This window comes from Balaenoptera borealis (assembly GCF_965194805.1).
Source record: "Balaenoptera borealis genome assembly, chromosome: 9".
NCBI lineage: Eukaryota > Metazoa > Chordata > Mammalia > Artiodactyla > Balaenopteridae > Balaenoptera > Balaenoptera borealis.
The window spans coordinates 50942092-50960158 of NC_138873.1; the positions used below are offsets into that span (position 1 = coordinate 50942092).

At 46.7% G+C, this 18067-nt stretch overlaps 1 protein-coding gene across 3 annotated transcripts in view; it reads right to left on the reverse strand.

Annotated features, from left to right (window-relative positions):
• The window catches only part of ARMC2 (armadillo repeat containing 2), a 286480-nt gene that overhangs the window by 101927 nt on the left and 166486 nt on the right, over nt 1-18067 (reverse strand). For all 3 annotated transcript variants that reach the window (XM_082404735.1, XM_082404737.1, XM_082404736.1), the window contains 3 exons: nt 12264-12579; nt 468-590; nt 42-155 (listed from right to left, as the gene is read on the reverse strand). In XM_082404735.1, coding sequence (XP_082260861.1) covers nt 42-155; nt 468-590; nt 12264-12579 — 553 coding nt within the window. The remainder of the gene's footprint in view (nt 1-41; nt 156-467; nt 591-12263; nt 12580-18067) is intronic.

The following is an 18067-nucleotide window of genomic DNA, read 5'->3' on the forward strand; positions in this document are numbered from 1 at the left end:
CAAGACATACCTGTTTATGAATGTGAGTGTCATTAACTCACCATTTCTCTGCACAATGAAATCACAGATGTCATGATCCTGGGAGAGATTTCCAAAAACACGTACAGCCTCCAGGATTCCATCCATGTTGTGACTCACAAGGAGCTTTAAGAGCACTGGGTTTTGCGACCAGAGAAATAAAATAAGTGAATTTAAGTTTCAATTTAAAGGCTATTAGAAACCAATATCATGCTAAATACTGATAATTTTAATTTTTAAAATGATAATAAAATTCCAACTATAGGGGGCTTTAGCCGGAACTAAGAAACTAATGTGTCCCCGTATTCAACTTTCTTAGAATTAAATCAGGCTCTTAGATAGTAGTACCAGAAATCAGAAAATATAAATGCCTCCAGTTCTGTGTTTAGTTAGTAAAGTCAAAACCTTAAATGAACATGCATCTACCCAAACCCAACTCTGAGCCTTACATTCAGCAATATATAGCTTTTTGTCTTGAATTATGGAATTCTTCACTTGGTAGTAAGATAAGTTGTTGATCGTCGCCGTAGTATTGATCACCAGCTCCTCACAATCATCAATGGACTTAGATTCTGAAATAAAGTGAGGACAAGGGTGTCAAAGACTCACTGCAGCCCCAGGAGTGGCAGGGACAAGCCGTTGTCCCGGGCAAGAGCTGTATAGGAGGGCAGTGTTTGCCCTTGCCGTTTGCTGCTTTACTTCCCATGACTCTTCCTGCAGGGAAATGCGCCAAAGGCAGCGGACCACTCTGGGCCAGGGTTTGGAACACTCTAAGCTCAGTCCCTCCAGCCAAGGGTCTGGAAAAGTCGGGCTGATCTAGTTCCTGTGTACAAAGGTGCCAACACCAGTGAGCAGAGCTTGTTTGCCCTGACCCAGAGCTCCCCCGGGCCCCCCACCCTGGAAGTCTGTTCCCCAGACCTGCCCCCTTCCCGAAAGAATGGCCCTCAGGTCATAATCCATCTATAACTCCTATCAACGCTGCCTTCGAAACACGCCGTCTGATCGCCTCTCAGCTCCTCTGCTACCACCTAGTCCATCTTTCACCTCCTCACTGGCTTCTCTTCTTCTGCCTTTGCCTCTCTGAGCCTGTCCTCAACATGGTGGTCCTTTAAAAGTCACTCAGATATCACCACTCATCTCATCCGGCCCACAGGCCTGACCCAGCTGCCCCAGTCCTTACCTCCCCGGCCTCATTTGCTGCTCCAGCCCCCAGCTCCCCCCATCCCCACGCCAACCTCACCAGTCTTCTTGCTCTTTTTGAGCATGTCAGCCTGATCCTGCCCAAGAACCTCTGCACTGCTAGTCTCCCTGTCTGCAATATTCCTTCCTCCAGTTATCCTGGCTCACTCCTCATGTCCTTTGGGCTGTTGCTTAGCTGTCACCTTATTGGACATACTTTCCTCAGCCACCCTATATAAAATAGCACTGTTACTCACTTTCCCCTCCCCCTCTTCTCTGTAACACATGTGACCTGTTATGTGTTTAATGCCTGTCTTCCAGCTCTAAGGTGTAAGCTCCACAAGACTTGGGACTTGTTTTATCCATCACTGCATTCCCAGCATCGGAACAGTGTCCGCACAGAGCGGTGCTCGATAGATAACTAATGAGAACCTACTGTACAGCACAGGGAACTCTACTCAATACTCTGTAATGACCTACATGGGAAAGGAACCTAAAAAAGAGTGGATGTGTGCATATATATAAACACAATATTGTAAATTAACTATACTCCAATAAAAAATTTAAAAAAGAAAAGAAATCATTCCCTCTGGAATTCCCCCTGGAAATATCGACTAACAAAACAGAAAACTGTAGCATTTCAGTGTCTTGGGGTGGATCAGAATAAAGCCTAGATGATAAATTTTTGAAGCAAAATAATAATAATAATAAACTTCATTGTTGTAAAAAAAAATAAGTGGTTGCTGAATGCAAGAATGAATGAATGAATGAACCCTTTAGCTGAGCACATAAGACCCTTAGTTATTTTGTCCCTGCCTTCCCCTCAGCCTCCAGACTCATCTCCTGGCGACTGAGACCACAGTGCAGAGAAGGGCAGATGCAGGGATGCCCGTCAGGAACCTCCTGTGGTGTTCCAGATGGCAAATAACAAAGCTGAGGCTGGGGTGACGGCGGAGATGGAACAGGGAGGCCAGGCTGGAAAACTATTTAGGGAGGAAAACGGACAGTATGTGGTGAAGACTGGATTGGGGGATGAGGGAGAGGAATCACTCAGAATGAGCTCTGGGTTTCTGGATTACACAATTGGATGGACGGTAATCCCATACTCTGAATTAATGGGAAGAAGGGCCAGGTGGAGGAAAGGCCATGAGTTAGACATCTTGAGGTGCTTCTCAAGTACCCACAGTTGATGAGATTAGGTAAGGCAGTTGGACATATGGGTCTGGGAGTCAGAGGAAAACGCCAGGAGTCTGGTTATACTAAACTCGATATATAGCAGCCTCTGCCTCTCACCTCTGACCCTGCACACGCCCCCTCCACCCCACCCCCTGCCCTGCCCCATGCCTGGAGTACATTCACTTCCCTCTCCACCCAGCCGTCGGTCACCGCCTGCCTGGGAAGCCCTTCCCCAGCCTGGGGGGGAATAACCCCAGTGCCCATGCATGTCTTGGGCCCTGATTTGCCCACTGGGTTTTATTGGTTAAGAAGTGCCTTGTACCTCTTTTTTTTAAAAATTGAAATATAGTTGATAAACAATATTACCTCAGGTATAGAACACAGTGATTCCATATTTTTACAAATTATACTCCATTTAAAGTTATTATAAAATATTGGCTATACTCCCTGCGCTGTACGATATATCCTCGTTGCTTATCTATTTTATACACAGTAGCTTGTACCTCAATCCCCTACCCCATCTTGCCTCTCCCCCTTCCCTCTGCCTACTGGTAACAACTAGTTAGTTCTCTATCTCTATGAGTCTATTTCTGTTTTGTTGTCTTCATTTGTTTGTTTTCTTTTTTTAGATTCCACATATAAGTGAAATCATTACAGTATGACTTTCTCTGTCTGACTTATTTCACTTAGTATAATACCCTCTAGGTCCCTCCGTGTTGCTGCGAATGGCAAAATTTCATTCTTTTTTATGAGTAAGGAAGGGCCTTTTATCTCTTGTATGAAACCAAAGTTCCTCAGGCATAAGAGGGAGGCTGTGAGCTGAGCAGGAGGACTGTGCTAGCTCTTACATTCTCTGATTTAATTCTCTCTCCTTTTGGCCTTCTTTTCATTAAAGAGAATGACCTTTTTACAGCTTACTCTATTCAAAGGGAAATTCAGGCATTTGGCTACAGAAAACACACACTGGCCCTTCAGCCAGTGGTTCCTCCACCCACAGCAGCCAGCATGGGTCCAGTACCTGGTAGACACTCAATGAATACCTGGAGAAAGAAAGAATAAATGAGGCCCTAATTGCCTGGTTTGTTAGTTTAAATACAGGGGAAGGGAATAAAGAACAGAATTATCTTGAACTTCAGTATGGATTCTACAGCAAGGAAATACCCTAGTGGCCTCAGGTTTCTAGGAGATCTGTAAAAAGATCCCAGGTGTTTTTGAGGGAGGCAAGGTAAAAGTAGGGACATAGGACCCCCAAAAGTATCCTCGCTTGCTTCGCTGGGACTCTGGAGCTGGAATTCTGATCTTCTGCCTGCTGGCTGTGTGACCTTGTTCAAGTCATTTAACCTCCTTGGGCCTCAGTTTCCTCGTCTGCAAAGTGGGATAATAACTGCACCTACATTACAGATTTGTTACAAAGTTTAAATGTGTTAATACTTGTAAAGGGCTTATAAAAGCACGTGGCACACTGTGGGTGCTAAATAAACATCTGTTAATGAACAGGAGGGCTATCCAGAATGATGGCTCACGGGGAATGGCTTGAGTGAATGTCTAAAACTTAGCAAAGACGAAGTCTCATCCTTGGTTCCCTCCATCCCTGGACTGATGACAAAAGATCTTGGGCAGTGTCTAGGGATCTGTTTTTTTCTCTTGCCTTGGTAGGAGAATTTATTAGTTTGCCCAGAAAAAGGAATGTAGCTCTTATGTGTCACCACCCCCCTGTAGGACCTCACGTTTGGGAGCAGGAATAACGTCTGGCATCTGGGGCAAGAGGAGAGACATTCACAGCTACTAGGCATCTATCATGAATAGCACCAAGCACTTTCCATGCATTTAACCCCACAGAAGTTATTTATTAATAACGCTTTAAATGCACTTACATTTAAACCCACAATAATTAATACTCTAAAGGTGCACCTGCCTCAGTCAGCTCAGGCTGCCGTAACAGAATGCCGTAAACTGAGTGGCTTAAACAACAGGAAATTATTTAACAGCTCTGGAGGCGAAAAGTCCAAGATCAGGGAGCCAGTACGGTTGGGTTCTGGTGAGGGCTCTTCCTGGCTTGCAGATGGCTGCTTTCTCTCTGTGTCCTCATCTAAACCTAATTTTTTCCCATCACACTGTGGGTTAGCGCTTCAACACATGAATTTGAGGGACACAGTTTAGTCCATAGCAGCCTCCTAATATCCCATTTTCTCCTCCCAGATGAGAACATTGAGGCTTAGAGAAGTTAAATACCTTGCCTGATTTCATAGAGCAGACATGTGAACCCAGGTCTGCCTGACTCCACCATCCTGCTCTTTCCACAGCATCTTGCTGAGTGCCTATTAGAGCCAGTTGAGGCAATAATTTGCCTTCAAAGAGCATGAGACACCCACACAGCCCTCTGTAGCTGACTCATGAATATAAGAGAATCTGGAATTTGGGGATTCCACTAAGGCAGCAAATCGCTGCATCTGGGCACTTGCTGAGGAGGCTGGTCCTTACTAGAAATATTTTTGATTTTAAAAGACCCTCTGCAATGAGACTGGCCTCTGGAGGGGAGTCCTGGGGTACAAGCAACTCCTCTGTGAGGGGAGTAGGGCTGGGGAGAGGTGGAGGACCAGGTCCCAAGGGATGCCTTTCCCACGTGCCTGGGGGGAGGGTGCAGTGCAGCAAAGCCGTCAGGCTGGGAGGAGTGAGGACTAAGCGAGCACTGGGGACTAACAGGGCAACAGCTGCCTTGCCCTCAGGCAAGTGAGCAGGTCAGAGTCAAGCCGGCCCTGGCCTGCTTTCCAAAGCCACTACCAGGCTGGCTAAGGGAGGCAGGCGCTCTGAAGACCAGCTCCCTCTCCCAGGATCTGATCGCCCTTCTGCACTGATGCAGAGACTCCAGATAGGAACCAGCAGAGACCAGTTTAGGGGGGCCTCGTAGGGCTCAGGACGTTCATCCCTGCAGCTGAGCTGCCAAGGGGAGGAGGGTGGAGGCGTATGATCCTCTGTCGGGGTGACTTCACCCCACTAAAGCTTTTCGTGGCAGGTCAAATCGTTCAGGAGATAAAACAGACAAGGGATCCCACTGCCTGCCCAAACAACTGCCCAGCATGGCAGGCTAGAGAGAAGGGTTTCTTCACTTGGGCTTAACCTCAGATGGCACTGAGCTCTAACATGCAGAGACTGAAGCATTCTCAAGTGAGACCTTCCACCACCCACATCAGGACCAGCCAGGGAGCTTTAAAAAACACAGACTCCTGGGCTCCACACCTCACTTGATCAGTCACAACCTCTGAGGGTAGGGTGAAGAATCTGTGTCTTTCATAAGCTCCCTGCATGATTCTATACACAAAAGAAGTTTGCGAAGTACCAGATTTGAGTTTCACTGATCGCTTTAGAGCAAAAGAAAGAAAGTAGGCTATTCCCGAGTGACAGTAACCTCAAGAGGGTGCACTGGAGAGACCTCACATGGGAATCCCCCAGTGACCAAGACAGAGCACCTACCCTCCCAGAGGACTTGGTGATGGAGGAACAGAGGGGACAGGCCCTAGCCTCCTAAGGACTCTAGCCAGGCCCCCCTGGTTAACCCTTTCAGCTCTGGCCAAATCTGCTTCTCAGCCTTTCTTCTGCCTCCAAAGCTTCAGTTTCCTAGAAGTCAAACACAAATTATCCATTGTACCTTTAGTTCATAGGTAGAAATGTAATTTCTAAGCTCAGAAAATACATATAAGACCAGGAATTTTCTCACTTCACATGTGGATATTAATAATTGCAGGAAAATGAATCATGCAGAGCTTTATTCCTTAACTTGACTATCCACAGCGATGTGTCCAGGTGTCTAAGGTCAGGTCCTCAGGCTCTCCCCAGGTAGCTACAGTCAGGTGAAGCGATTTGGCCTGCCAGCCGATGAGAACTCACCGGGTGGGTTTCAGCCACGTGGCAGCGCCTCACTAGCCAGAGAGGCTAAAGGTGATTCTCTGAGCAGTGGGTTTCAACATTTAAGGGGCAGAAGAATCACCTGGGGGCAGGGGAGTAGTTGAAATGCATAATCAAGACCCTAAAACCGTCCTGCAGGTAAAGCCTTTTTCTGGGTAAGACCAGAAACTGGAAAGGGTATTTTAATGAGCCCCATAGCTGACTCTGAGGCAGCTGGATCCCTGACTTCTGGGTGGAGAAGAACTGATCCTCCAGATGCAGAAGGATCATCAGAAGACAGGGAGATAGTATGGTCCAGGTGCTGAAAGTTTTGAGGTTGTTAGAGAAACTGAATTTCTGGAACAGCTCGATGTAGGTTTGCACAGACGGTTTAATGTGCAGTCAGCAGCTTGGAAGAGAGTCCCACACTAAATGTGTAGGTTTTTGAGTTATCATGTGGAAGTGATAAGTCACAAGGAAAGACCTCAGTCAGAATTTAATAATCCTTCCTTAAGACCAGCAACATGTAGGGACTTCCCTGGTGGTCCAGTGGCTAAGAGTCGGAGCTCCCAATGCAGGGGGACTGGGCTTGATCCCTAGTCAGGGAACTAAGATCCCACGTGCAGCAACAAAGATCTTGCGTGCCTCAACTAAGACCCCGCAGAGCCAAATAAATAAATAAACATTTTTAAAAAAACAAACAAAAAAAAGGATCAGCAACGTGCAGAGTAACCCTGTCACTTACTAACTTTGTGACCTCTAAAAGTCACTTTATCTCACTAAGCCTGTTTCCTCCTCTGTGAAATGGCTAAAATAACAACAACCTACTCTCACACAGCTGCTGTGAGGTAACAGATGTGAACATGCTTCTTAAACTGCGCGGCTCTGATGGTGATCATTTTGTAATGTATAGAAATAGCAAATCACTATGTTGTGTACCTGGAACTAACATAATGTTTTTGGCCAATTATACCCCAGTTAAAAAATAAATAAAATAGGGCTTCCCTGGTGGCGCAGTGGTTGGGAGTCTGCCTGCCAACGCTGGGGACACGGGTTCGAGCCCTGACCCGGGAGGGTCCCACATGCCGCGGAGCAGCTAGGCCCGTGCTCCACAACTGCTGAGCCTGAGCTCTGGGGCCCGCGGGCCACAACTGCTGGGCCCACATGCCATGGCTGCTGGGGCCTGCGCGCCTGGGGCCCGTGCTCCGCAGCGGGAGAGGCCACGACGATGAGAGGCCCACACACCGCGGCGAGGGGTAGCCCCCGCTCGCCGCAACTGGAGAGGGCCCGCGCACAGCAACGAGGGCCCAACACAGCCAAAAATAAATAAATAAATAAGTTTATTAAAAAATTAAATAAATAAATAAAATAAAAATAAATTACACAGCTCCACAACAAGGGAAAGCACGGTCACTTTCACTCCCACGCACCAAAAGCTGGGCTCTGCGGCTCTGTCCTCTCAGCTTTCATGTTCTGTGTACCCCTTGCTGCTGGCACTTTTCATAAGCTTCTTGTCTATACACCTGATATTCCTCCACCATGCACCCTGAGTTCCTTGAAAGCAGATACCAACCTATACTTTTTTAAACGTTGTGCTGGCCTGAGCGCTTGTGTTCCCCTCCAAATTCATATGTTGAAGCCCTACTCCGCAATGTGACTATATTTGGACATAGGGCCTGTGAGGTGATAAAAGTTAAATGAGGTTGTAAAGGTGGGGCCCTCATCCGACAGGGCTGGTGCCCTTGTAAGAAAAGGAGGAGACACCAGAGCTCTCTCTCCACCATGTGAGGACACAGCAAGAAGGTGGCCATATACAAGCCAGAAAGAGGATTCTCACCAGACACCAACCCTGCTGGCACCTTGACCTTGGAATTCCAGCCTACAGACTGTGAGAAATAGATTTCTATTGTTTAAGCTACCCAGTCTGTGGTATTTTGTTATGGCATCCTGAGCAAACTACGACAAACCTCTTTTAACATACAGCATAGGACTGATTATGCAGTGAAGACTCAATAAATGAGTAGCAAAGGGGCAAAGTTCAAAGATTACCCCAAAACATCATTTTCTTCAGGCATGAATGCTTCTTCCACAACAACACAATCTTTCAGAGTCTAGTAAGTAGTGGCGAAGTAGATCACTCTAGATGGCAGTCAATTTCCTTGCACACTGGTAGGCAGAGGTGCCCATGGGAAATGACAAGGCCTAAAAAGTGGAAGGGGGGTTGCTATGGACTGAACTGTGCCCCTCCCAAATTTGTATGTTGAAGCCCTCACCTCTAATGTGCCTGTATTTGGAGGTAGGGCTGTTAGGAGGTAATTAGGGTTAGATGAGATCCTAAGGGTGGAGTCCTTATCCAATAGGATTGGTGGCATTAGAAGAAGAGGAAGAGAGAGAGAAGGCAGCCATCTATAGGCCAGGAAGAGAGGCCTCACCAGAACCAACCACGCCGGCACCCTGATCTCAGACTTTCAGCCTCCAGAAGTGTGAGAAAATGTCTGTTGTTTGAGCCACCCAGCCTATGCTATTTTGTTGTGGCACCCTAAACAGACTGAGACAGGTTTGGGTGCCTAGCAGTGAGGTGCTACTGTAACAAATACCTAAAAGTATGGAGGCGGCTTTGGAACTGGGTAATGGGTAGAGGCTGGAGGAGTTCTGAGATGTATACAAGAAATACGGATGTTAAAGGTTGTGAAATAAAATTCATATTTTACGGCAAGACAAGAAAAATTTAAACATAGAACTTCTTCTCTGCTCTTTGGCCTCCTCTCTCCCCACACTGTGCTTTGTGTATCTGCCTTATGCATCGACCAAACCTCTCCCATCGGTAGGAATACCTGTTCAACCATAAAGAGCAACATTCTCCTAGCATCAAGACGACTCCCTCCTTAAAAGATAACATTCCTTCTTGATCTCGTAAGGGGTCACATGACCCACCAGGATGATGCTTAGATCTGGATTATGTAAACTGTCAATAACACGTCATTTGATGTACAGCCCTCTGTCTCAAAATAACTTATGTAACTGTGCCTTGATTTCTAACCAGTGGAACAGTTCTCAGAGCTTTCTGAGATGCTCTTCCTGGGTTATAATCCTCAAATTTGGCTCGAATAAAATTTTCCAGTTCTTTCTTTGATCCACTGATTTTTTTCAATATAAATTTATTTATTTATTTATTTATCATTTTTGGCTGCGTTGAGTCTTCGTTGCTGCACGCGGGCTTTCTCTAGTTGCGGTGAGCGGGGGCTACTCTTTGTTACAGTGAGTGGGCTTCTCATTGCGGTGGCTTCTCTTGTTGCGGAGCAAGGGCTCTAGGCGCACAGGCTTCAGTAATTGTGACACACGGGCTCAGTAGTTGTGGCACACAGGCTCACTAGTTGTGGCTCGCGGGCTCTAGAGCGCAGGCTCAGTAGTTGTGGCGCATGGGCTTAGCTGCTCCGCGGCATGTGGGATCCTCCCGGACCAGGGCTTGAACCCGTGTCCCCTGCATTGGCAGGAGGATTCTTAACCACTGCACCACCAGAGAAGCGCACTACTGATTAATTTTTTGTCAACAGGGTGATTCTGGCAAAGGCTCAAAGACAAGAGAGAGCTGGAGAGAAAGCTTCCATCTTCTTAGAGAACACAGAAATAATCATGAATACAATGCTGTTAGAAAGATGGACATTAAAGGCCACTCTGACAAAGTCTCAGATGGAAAGGAGGAACAGTTCCTTGGAAACTGCAGGAAAGGTGATCCTTGTTATAAAGAGGCAAAGAATTTGGCTGAATTGTTTGTGTTCTAGTGTTCTGTGGAAGGTCTAGTTTGCGAGCAATGATACTGGGTATTTAGCTGAGAATTCCAAGCAAAGTGTTTAAGGAGAGGCTTGGCTCTTCCTGACTGCTTACAGTAACATATAAGAAGAGAGGGATGAACTGAAGAAGGAGTTGTTAAGCAAAAGGAACTAGAACTTGAAGATTTGGAAAATTCTCAGCCTGTCCATATTGCAAGAAAGAAGAAAGTATGTGCTGGAGAGAACACCAAGGGTGTGGTTGGCCTATCACTCAGTAAAGAGTTTACAGGATTATGTGAGCAGAAACACTGCCAATTTGAACTGAAGGAGCTGAGACAGGACCAAACGAAGGAAGGCTGTCAGACTCCTTGGATTTGACAGGACAGAGTGTACAGCTATTTGGCTGTGAATATGCACTATTCTTCTAGTAGAGAAGAGAATGACCCCAGTGGTGATTCAGAGATCACCAGGGCCACTGCCTCAGTTTCAACAGGCCACACTGGCCTTCACCCCAAAACCTTGAGGGCAAGACCGCCCTGCAGAGCCCTGGTGGCCTAACTGACAGAGCTGTGGAGGAAGGGCCACTGCCCCAGCAGGTCTGCAAGGCAAAGCATCTAACCAAAGAGGATTACTCTCAAGCCTTAAGATGTGATGGGGGCTTCCCTGGTGGTGCAGTGGTTAAGAATCCGCCTGCCAATGCAGGGGACACGGGTTCGAGCCCTGGCCCGGGAAGATCCCACATGCTGCGGAGCAGCTAAGCCCGTGCGCCACAACTACTGAGCCTGCGCTCTAGAGCCCGCGAGCCACAACTACTGAGCTCGCGTGCCACAACTACTGAAGTCCACGCCCCTAGAGCCCGGCTTCACAAGAGAAGCCACCGCAATGAGAAGCCCACGCACCGCAACAAAGAGTAGCCCCCGCACTGCAACGAAGAGTAGCCCCTGCTCGCCGCAACTAGAGAAAACCCACACGCAGCAACGAAGACCCAATGCAGCCAAAAATAAATAAGTAAAATAAATAAATTTGTTTTAAAAAAAAAAAGTTCTGATGGAATTCGCCTTACTAGGTTTGGGACTTGCTTGGGACCCATCACACTTTCTTTTTTTTTCCTATTTCTCTCTTCTGGAATGGGAATGTCTATCCTGTGCCTGTCCCACCATTGTATCTTGCATATAACTTGTCTGGTTTCACAGGTTCAAGCAGGAAAGGAATTGTTCCTCAGGATGTATCATATCTATCTGATTTAGATGATATTTAAATGAGATTTTGGACCTTAGACTTTAGAGTTGATGTTGGAATGAGTTAAAATTTGGGGGGCTGTTGGGATGGAATGAATGTATTTTGCATGTGAGAAAGACATGAATTTTGGGGACCAGGGGTAGAATACTATTGATTGAATTGTGTCCCTTCCCCCAAATTCATACGTTGAAGCGCTGACCCCCTAATGTGATTATTTTTGGAGACAGGGATTTTAGGAGGTAAAGTTAAATGAGGTCATAAGGGTGGTGTCCATATCTGATAGGGTGGTCTTATAAGAAGAGAAAGATCATTCTCTTTACCATGTGCACATGCACACACTGAAGAAAAGCCACAGGAAGACTTAGTGAGAATGCAGCCACCTGCAAGCCAGGAAGAGGGCTCTCCCCAGAACAGAGTCAGCGGGCACTTTGATCTTGGATTTCCAGCCTCCAGAGCTGTGAGAAATAAACTTGTGTTGCTTAAGCCACCCAGTCTGCAGCATTTTGTTATGGCAGCTCCAACTGACTAATGTGGGGTGGGCGGGGGAATGGGACCTGAATGACTAGGGGCTATAATTACTGATAATGTAAAAAGCTGAAAAAATAAAAAGATAAATAAACTTTAATCGTGTGGACTATCCCAGGGAAAATTTAAGATTTTAAACTCTGTGATTAGTTTGGCCAATTTTTTACAATTTGATTGGTATGCTTTCAAAAAAAATTGTGATATAATTCATACCATAAAATTCACCCTTTTAAGTTGTACAGTTCAGTGAGTTTTAGTAATAATTTGTATTACTATTTTTTTCCTTTTTTTCTTTTTTTAAAAAAAATCTGGATGACTTTTGAGGCAGTTCTGAACAGAAAAGGAATGAATTTTCCTTCACAGCTGACAAGGCCTGTTAAAGCGAGCCGACTGTACTGCTAAAGCCCCCATGGCACCCGAGCCCCGGTCCATCTCCCGGCAACGCCCTTGCCGCCAGGCGGCCTCGCTCCTTACCCAGCATGGCGAGGAGCAGGCCCACGATGCGCGGGTGGGCGGCGATGGCTGGGCCCACGCTCGGGTGGATGGCCAGGTTGGCGAGCACGCGGGTCAGCTTGATGAGCACGTCCTCCGCCTGGGCCGGCCTTGGCGCCTTGGGCCTCTCTTCTCCTTCCCCCAGGGGCTTCTGGGAATGCAGATCCAGTGTGTAGAACGTATGGAATAAAGACAGCAGAGTTGGGATGCTCCCTTTCTCTTTGGAAAACTGCTCACGAGCCTGGTTATTTTTCGCTGTCAGGTTGCCAAGAATAAAAACAATACGAACGACTAAATCCTGCAATAAATTAAAGACAGAGAGTCACAAGACCAAAGGGGTTGGGACAAGTTGTTGGGAAGAGGACAGTATTGAATTAATTCACAATTTAATTAATAGTAAAATGGAACACATCTGGCTTCTTCTGACTTGTACAGTATTTGATTCCCAAGATTGGTGCAAAGTGACAGAGGAGATTAAAAGCATTTGGCAACAATGAAAGAATACAACTGACTGATGCTGTTAGCAAGGTCTATTAACTTCAGATCCTTCATCTGAAATTCTGGCTGGCCTTTTTTTTTTTTTCCTGGAGAACAATTAGTTGAGCGGGATGACATTACTAACAATGTGTCATATAAATCTAATTCTTGACCCAAACAGGTTTCTTGAGCAGCCAAATCTTTTCCTAAAAGTTCACCTCCTGCTGAAGCACTGTGTTTCTAAACCGGGTGTTTGCCCCATAGTGGCTAATCAGCTTGTGTTACAGCAGGGTTTCTCAGCCTGGGCACTGCTGACTTTGGGGGCTGGATAATTCTTTGCTATGGTGGGTTGTTTATGTTTAGTGGCATTCCTTTCCTACTAGATACCAGAAGCACTTCCCCAGATACCACAACGGAAAATGTTTCAACGTCCCCTGGGGGCAAAATGGCCCCCAGGTGAGAACCACTGTTACAAAGTGTTCACCACTTTAAAGCAGTATTTGTCTTTCTTGACCAGGGTAGTGGTTACATGCGTGACACTTTTATAACTGTTTGCTAAATGGTACAAATGTGTTTTGCGCACTTTTCTGTATATAAGCCATATTTCACAATAAATAAACGTTTCTAAAAAATCCCAAGCTGAGAACACTGTACAACTGAAGAAGAAACAGAAACAATTATGTTCTTAATTTGACAACAGCGGGCAGACATACCAGTTCGGTTGTTAAAGGAACACTTACTGAGGGGCTACAACTGGCCAGAGTGCTAATGCTCACTGCGCAGGCGCTGTGCTATTTACAGACAAGAAACTGGCTTGGAGAAGCTGCCTTGGTCACAGCCAGTGAGGGGTGGAGTCAGGATTTGAACCCAGGATTTTTACCCAGACCTGGAGTCCTTCCTACACCCATGCCTCTCACGGGGCCTGTTATTTACGAACCTCCTCCTTCGCCTACTCTGCTTTCAGAGCAGTAAAGGAATTATCTCCTTTTAAATGTAAATATGTCACCAGGAGGGATTCTGATAAACCCTAATTTATCAGATCTGTGGTCAGCAATAGCCTTAAGGAACTGGGACAAAGGGCAAAGGGCGGGGCTGGTTTTTCTCCAGGTGGGACCTGGGGGATGGGAGCAGCACTGAGCACTGTGTGTGGCCTAGAGAGAGTGGGTGATCCAGGACAAAGGACGAGACACTGGGGTTTGCCTGGGTCTGCTCCGCCAATACCAACTTGTTCCTGAAAAAGTTTTCCCTGGCCCTGGTGAAGAAGCAGCCAGGCTGCTGCTTGTGAAGCTGGGAATCATTTGCCAACATTAAGAAAGGACGGAGTCTAACACGATGCGCTGGCCCAGGAGAGCATTCACACGGGGAAAACCCTCAGCTGGGCAATGTGCAACCAATCACAGCAGGCGGTCCAGTCAGGGTACCCACTCCTGCCCCCACCCCAACTGGAATGCTAGTCCTTGGGTATATTTTGAATGCTGGGGTCTGGGGGAAATACACACACACAAACAAGGATAAGGCAAGGTGCTCTGAAGAGTCAGAATCGACTTGAGAAGACAAGGCTAATGCATGAGGGGACACAGCAAAGACTGAAAGGTTAATAAGGAAGAAGCTAGACACCCTAGGGGATTACGACTCCCAGCAAGAGAGCCAGGCAGCCTGCGTCACATTTCACTTAGCTTCTTTGTGACTCGATTAACTCATCTGTAAAATGGGGGGAATACTGTGTTGCAAAATTAAGACAAAACAGATAAAGCACAGGGACTTCCCCGGTGGCTCAGTGGTTAAGAATCCACCTGCCAATGCAGGGGGACACGGGTTTGAGCCGTGGTCTGGGAAGATCCCACATGCCACAGAGCAACTAAGCCCGTGCGCCACAACTACTGAGCCTGCACACCTAGAGCCCATGCTCCGCAACAAGAGAAGCCACCGCAATGAGAAGCCAGCACACCGCAACGAAGAGTAGCAAGCCCCACGCACAGCAACGAAGACCCAACGCAGCCCAAAATAAATAAAAATAAATTCATTAAAAAAAAAAAACAGATAAAGCACAGATTGTGGTGAGTGATGATTCAGGCACTGTTTTGGGGGGGTTTTTTTTTGGCTGCACCACGTGGCTTGTGGGATCTCAGTTCTCCGACCAGGGATTGAACTCGGGCCACGAGAGCGCCGAATCCCAACCACTGGACCACGAGGGAACTCCCCTCAGGCACTGTTAAGAACCCTTTACTATCAATAAAAGGTTAGTAGCGTTAACCGTGGGAAGGTCAACCTTGAAAAATGAATGAAAACGGAGATGTGGCAGGGAACACAGGTGGGTTGGCACGGGCAAAAGGAGCATGTCTTGAGAAAGAGGACCTAGAGCAGTCCCTTTCCATGGCCTGGGGTCACCTTGTTTGTGTCTGATCACCAGACAGTTCCCTAAAGAAGCCGAAGCCTGTAGGCCTTAAATCTAAACCAAGCACACAAAGTTTCGTTACAATACTCCAGTCTCCCTTCGCGTGGAACCAATGGTTACTTCATGTAATTCCCGATGGTGCAGGCCCCTCCCTGGGCTCTGGAAGGAGAGCACTCCTCCACCCTGGCAACACCCAGCAACAAAGCAGACCATTTTCCAACCAGGACAGAGGCTATTTCTGAGAATTAGGCTCCCTGAAGGAAAATTCCACTGTATCTTCTAAATTGAGGAATATGAGCTTTTCACACACACTGATACAAGATTTCTGATTAAAGACACTCTACACTAGTCCTACCTCTGAAAATTGTAATAATTACTATTACTACTCATAGTAGTAGCAGCAACTAATAAATTGTGTTTATGATGCACCAGGCACTGTTCCAAGCACCTAGGTACACAAATTAACTACTTCGCTCAAAGTGACAATTTGCAGTTCTTTAATTTGAACAAAACGTTCCCAATCTCCACAATCTGGCTAGCCACCTCCCTCATGCCTTAGACAGCAGTTATGGCTAATATTTTTGGACTTCCTTGTATTCCCTGGATTGTGCTCCTATTTCCACAAAAGCACTTTAAGCAAGGCAGGAAAGACATGATCAGTGCTCTTAAATGACTTCATAAAGAATACGATAAATAATTGCATTCTATTGGTTAAATCATTACCGGGACTAATCAAGTTACCTCCTAAAATGTCACTGCCGTCTTCTGAAGGATGCTAGACTATTTTTTTCTCCTTTCTCCCTCTTCCTAGCTCTGCTGCTTTACCTCCACCTCTGATGTTTGTTTTTCTGGTTGGTCTAACTCAGAAGGCTTCTCTGACCCGGTACCACCTCCACCTGTCCCTGCTGATTTGCTGACCAGATCCCTGGCTGCAGGTAAAAAAAAGCAGGTTTCCTTAGAGGTCCTCATTCTTCATAATTCAAATGACCTCTACCCACTGTCACATGTGGTCAAATCTGGGAAGACTGAGTGCTGCTTTTCTTGTTTGAAAAATTCCCTCAGGCCCCTTCCACTTCTAAAATTCTTTGATTCAAATATCTCTGTGGGTCCTAACATGGCACAGATTATTAAGCCTGATGTGGGAAGAAGAAACTCTAGGCTTCAGGGCAGGAAGAGTTAACCCTGCCGCAGTACCTCTCTCCCTTCCTTCAGATGGAAAAAGGAGGGGGTGGTTCCTGGCAGCAGTGGTGCCAACTGAAGGATGGCATGCAGAATCAACAAATGGGCTGGCAGATTGCAGCACCAAACTTCCAGCAACTGCTATGCTTGCTGTTTCTGTCCTCTTTCTCAGGGTTGGCTAAGGTATCTTTTTTTTTTTTCTCCCCCCATCCCCTCTCTCAGATATATTCTCTGTGAATCGAGGGAATAGGCCAGAAGAGCAGCAGTCTCACAGGAGGCTGGCAGAGGTGGTGTTTCCTTACTCCCACGCCAGCGCTTGTCTGGACTCATCTGGAATCTGGAACAAGAAGGCTGACCAAGAGGGCTTAGCAGGGCCCCTTAGCTCCCTGCGGGTGGCCTCTGCGCCGCACAGAGCACTGCCCCTGGATGGTGTTACGGAGAGGTTGTTTATTGTTCCACAGCCCAATCTATCTCAAGTCTACCAAACGTCACTTAATTAAAATCCTGTAAAGATTTGAAAAATTAGGCAAAGGCCAAAATCATCAATCTGTAGAGAAACAATTTGCAGAAAACGATTTCATCGAGGGGCCATTCTCCTTTGAGGTACAGAGGCTCTCCTTTATTCTTAGACAACATCTGAGAACCACCTATAAATCAACACTGCACTTCTATAGACTTCTTATTAAACTGAACACAAAGTTGCATATTCATACCACAACTATGTAGTTTTGAAACAGCAAAATGAAGATGAATCAGGAGACAGAATCTTATTTTTCTTTTTTAAGAAGGCAGTCTAGTATAACCAGTTCATATCGACTCTAATTTTGCTTGAAATGGAATCAGCCCAGCAACAGCTCCGGCCAACCAGGGCTCAGACAGGTACACCTACTGGACAAAGCCTGACTCAACTGTGCATCCCAGGTACAGCCTGTGGGATGTTCTCTTTGGTTTAGCATAAGCTATGCCCTCATGAGCAAGCACGTTACTCAATCTGAATGGGCTCCCCAGGCCTGTAAATAAAATGAACTGGAACAAAACAAGGAGCAGGACACTGCTGAAAAGAGTGGTCGCTGTCAAGTTCCAGCAGCAGCCCCCGTGTTGACTGTTACTTTCCATGTGAGAAAGACTGGCCTGAAGTCAAAGGAGGAGATTCCCCCCCTACTCAGAGATGTAGAAACTGAGGCTTCAAGAGGCTCCCTGGCCCCAAAGTCCCACACTGGTGAAGAGAAGAGGCAGGACTTGGACACTCACTTCTGTACTCACAGATGGATTCCAAAAGCACCTCAGCGCACCTGCTCATCTTCCCCAGGCTCAGCCCCAGAGGCATCTGCCATTCCTCCCTATCTCACTCCCCTCAGCAACCAGTCACCCAGCTCCCTCCAACCCATCATTTCAAAATCACCCCTGGCTCCCCCGTCTGTAGACTCTTGTCAGAGACCCTTGATGGGCTCCTCCCTCTGTGACCAAGGTCAACTCCACTTCTTGAAGCGCAGCTCTTACATCATCCCCTTGCTCAAAAACATCCACTGCCTATTAAATGCCAAAGCCAGCATCTAATGCACCATCTGGCCCCATGTGACCACTTCTACATTGCCTCACGTTATTCCCCACCCACGGCCCATCAATGGGATCGCACTCCTCTCCCACTCCCACACCCTTCCTACCGTAGTACCTTAAAATAACCCTTAAAATAGCCCATGTGCATCATGTTGACCATGGGGAAGGAACCATATCG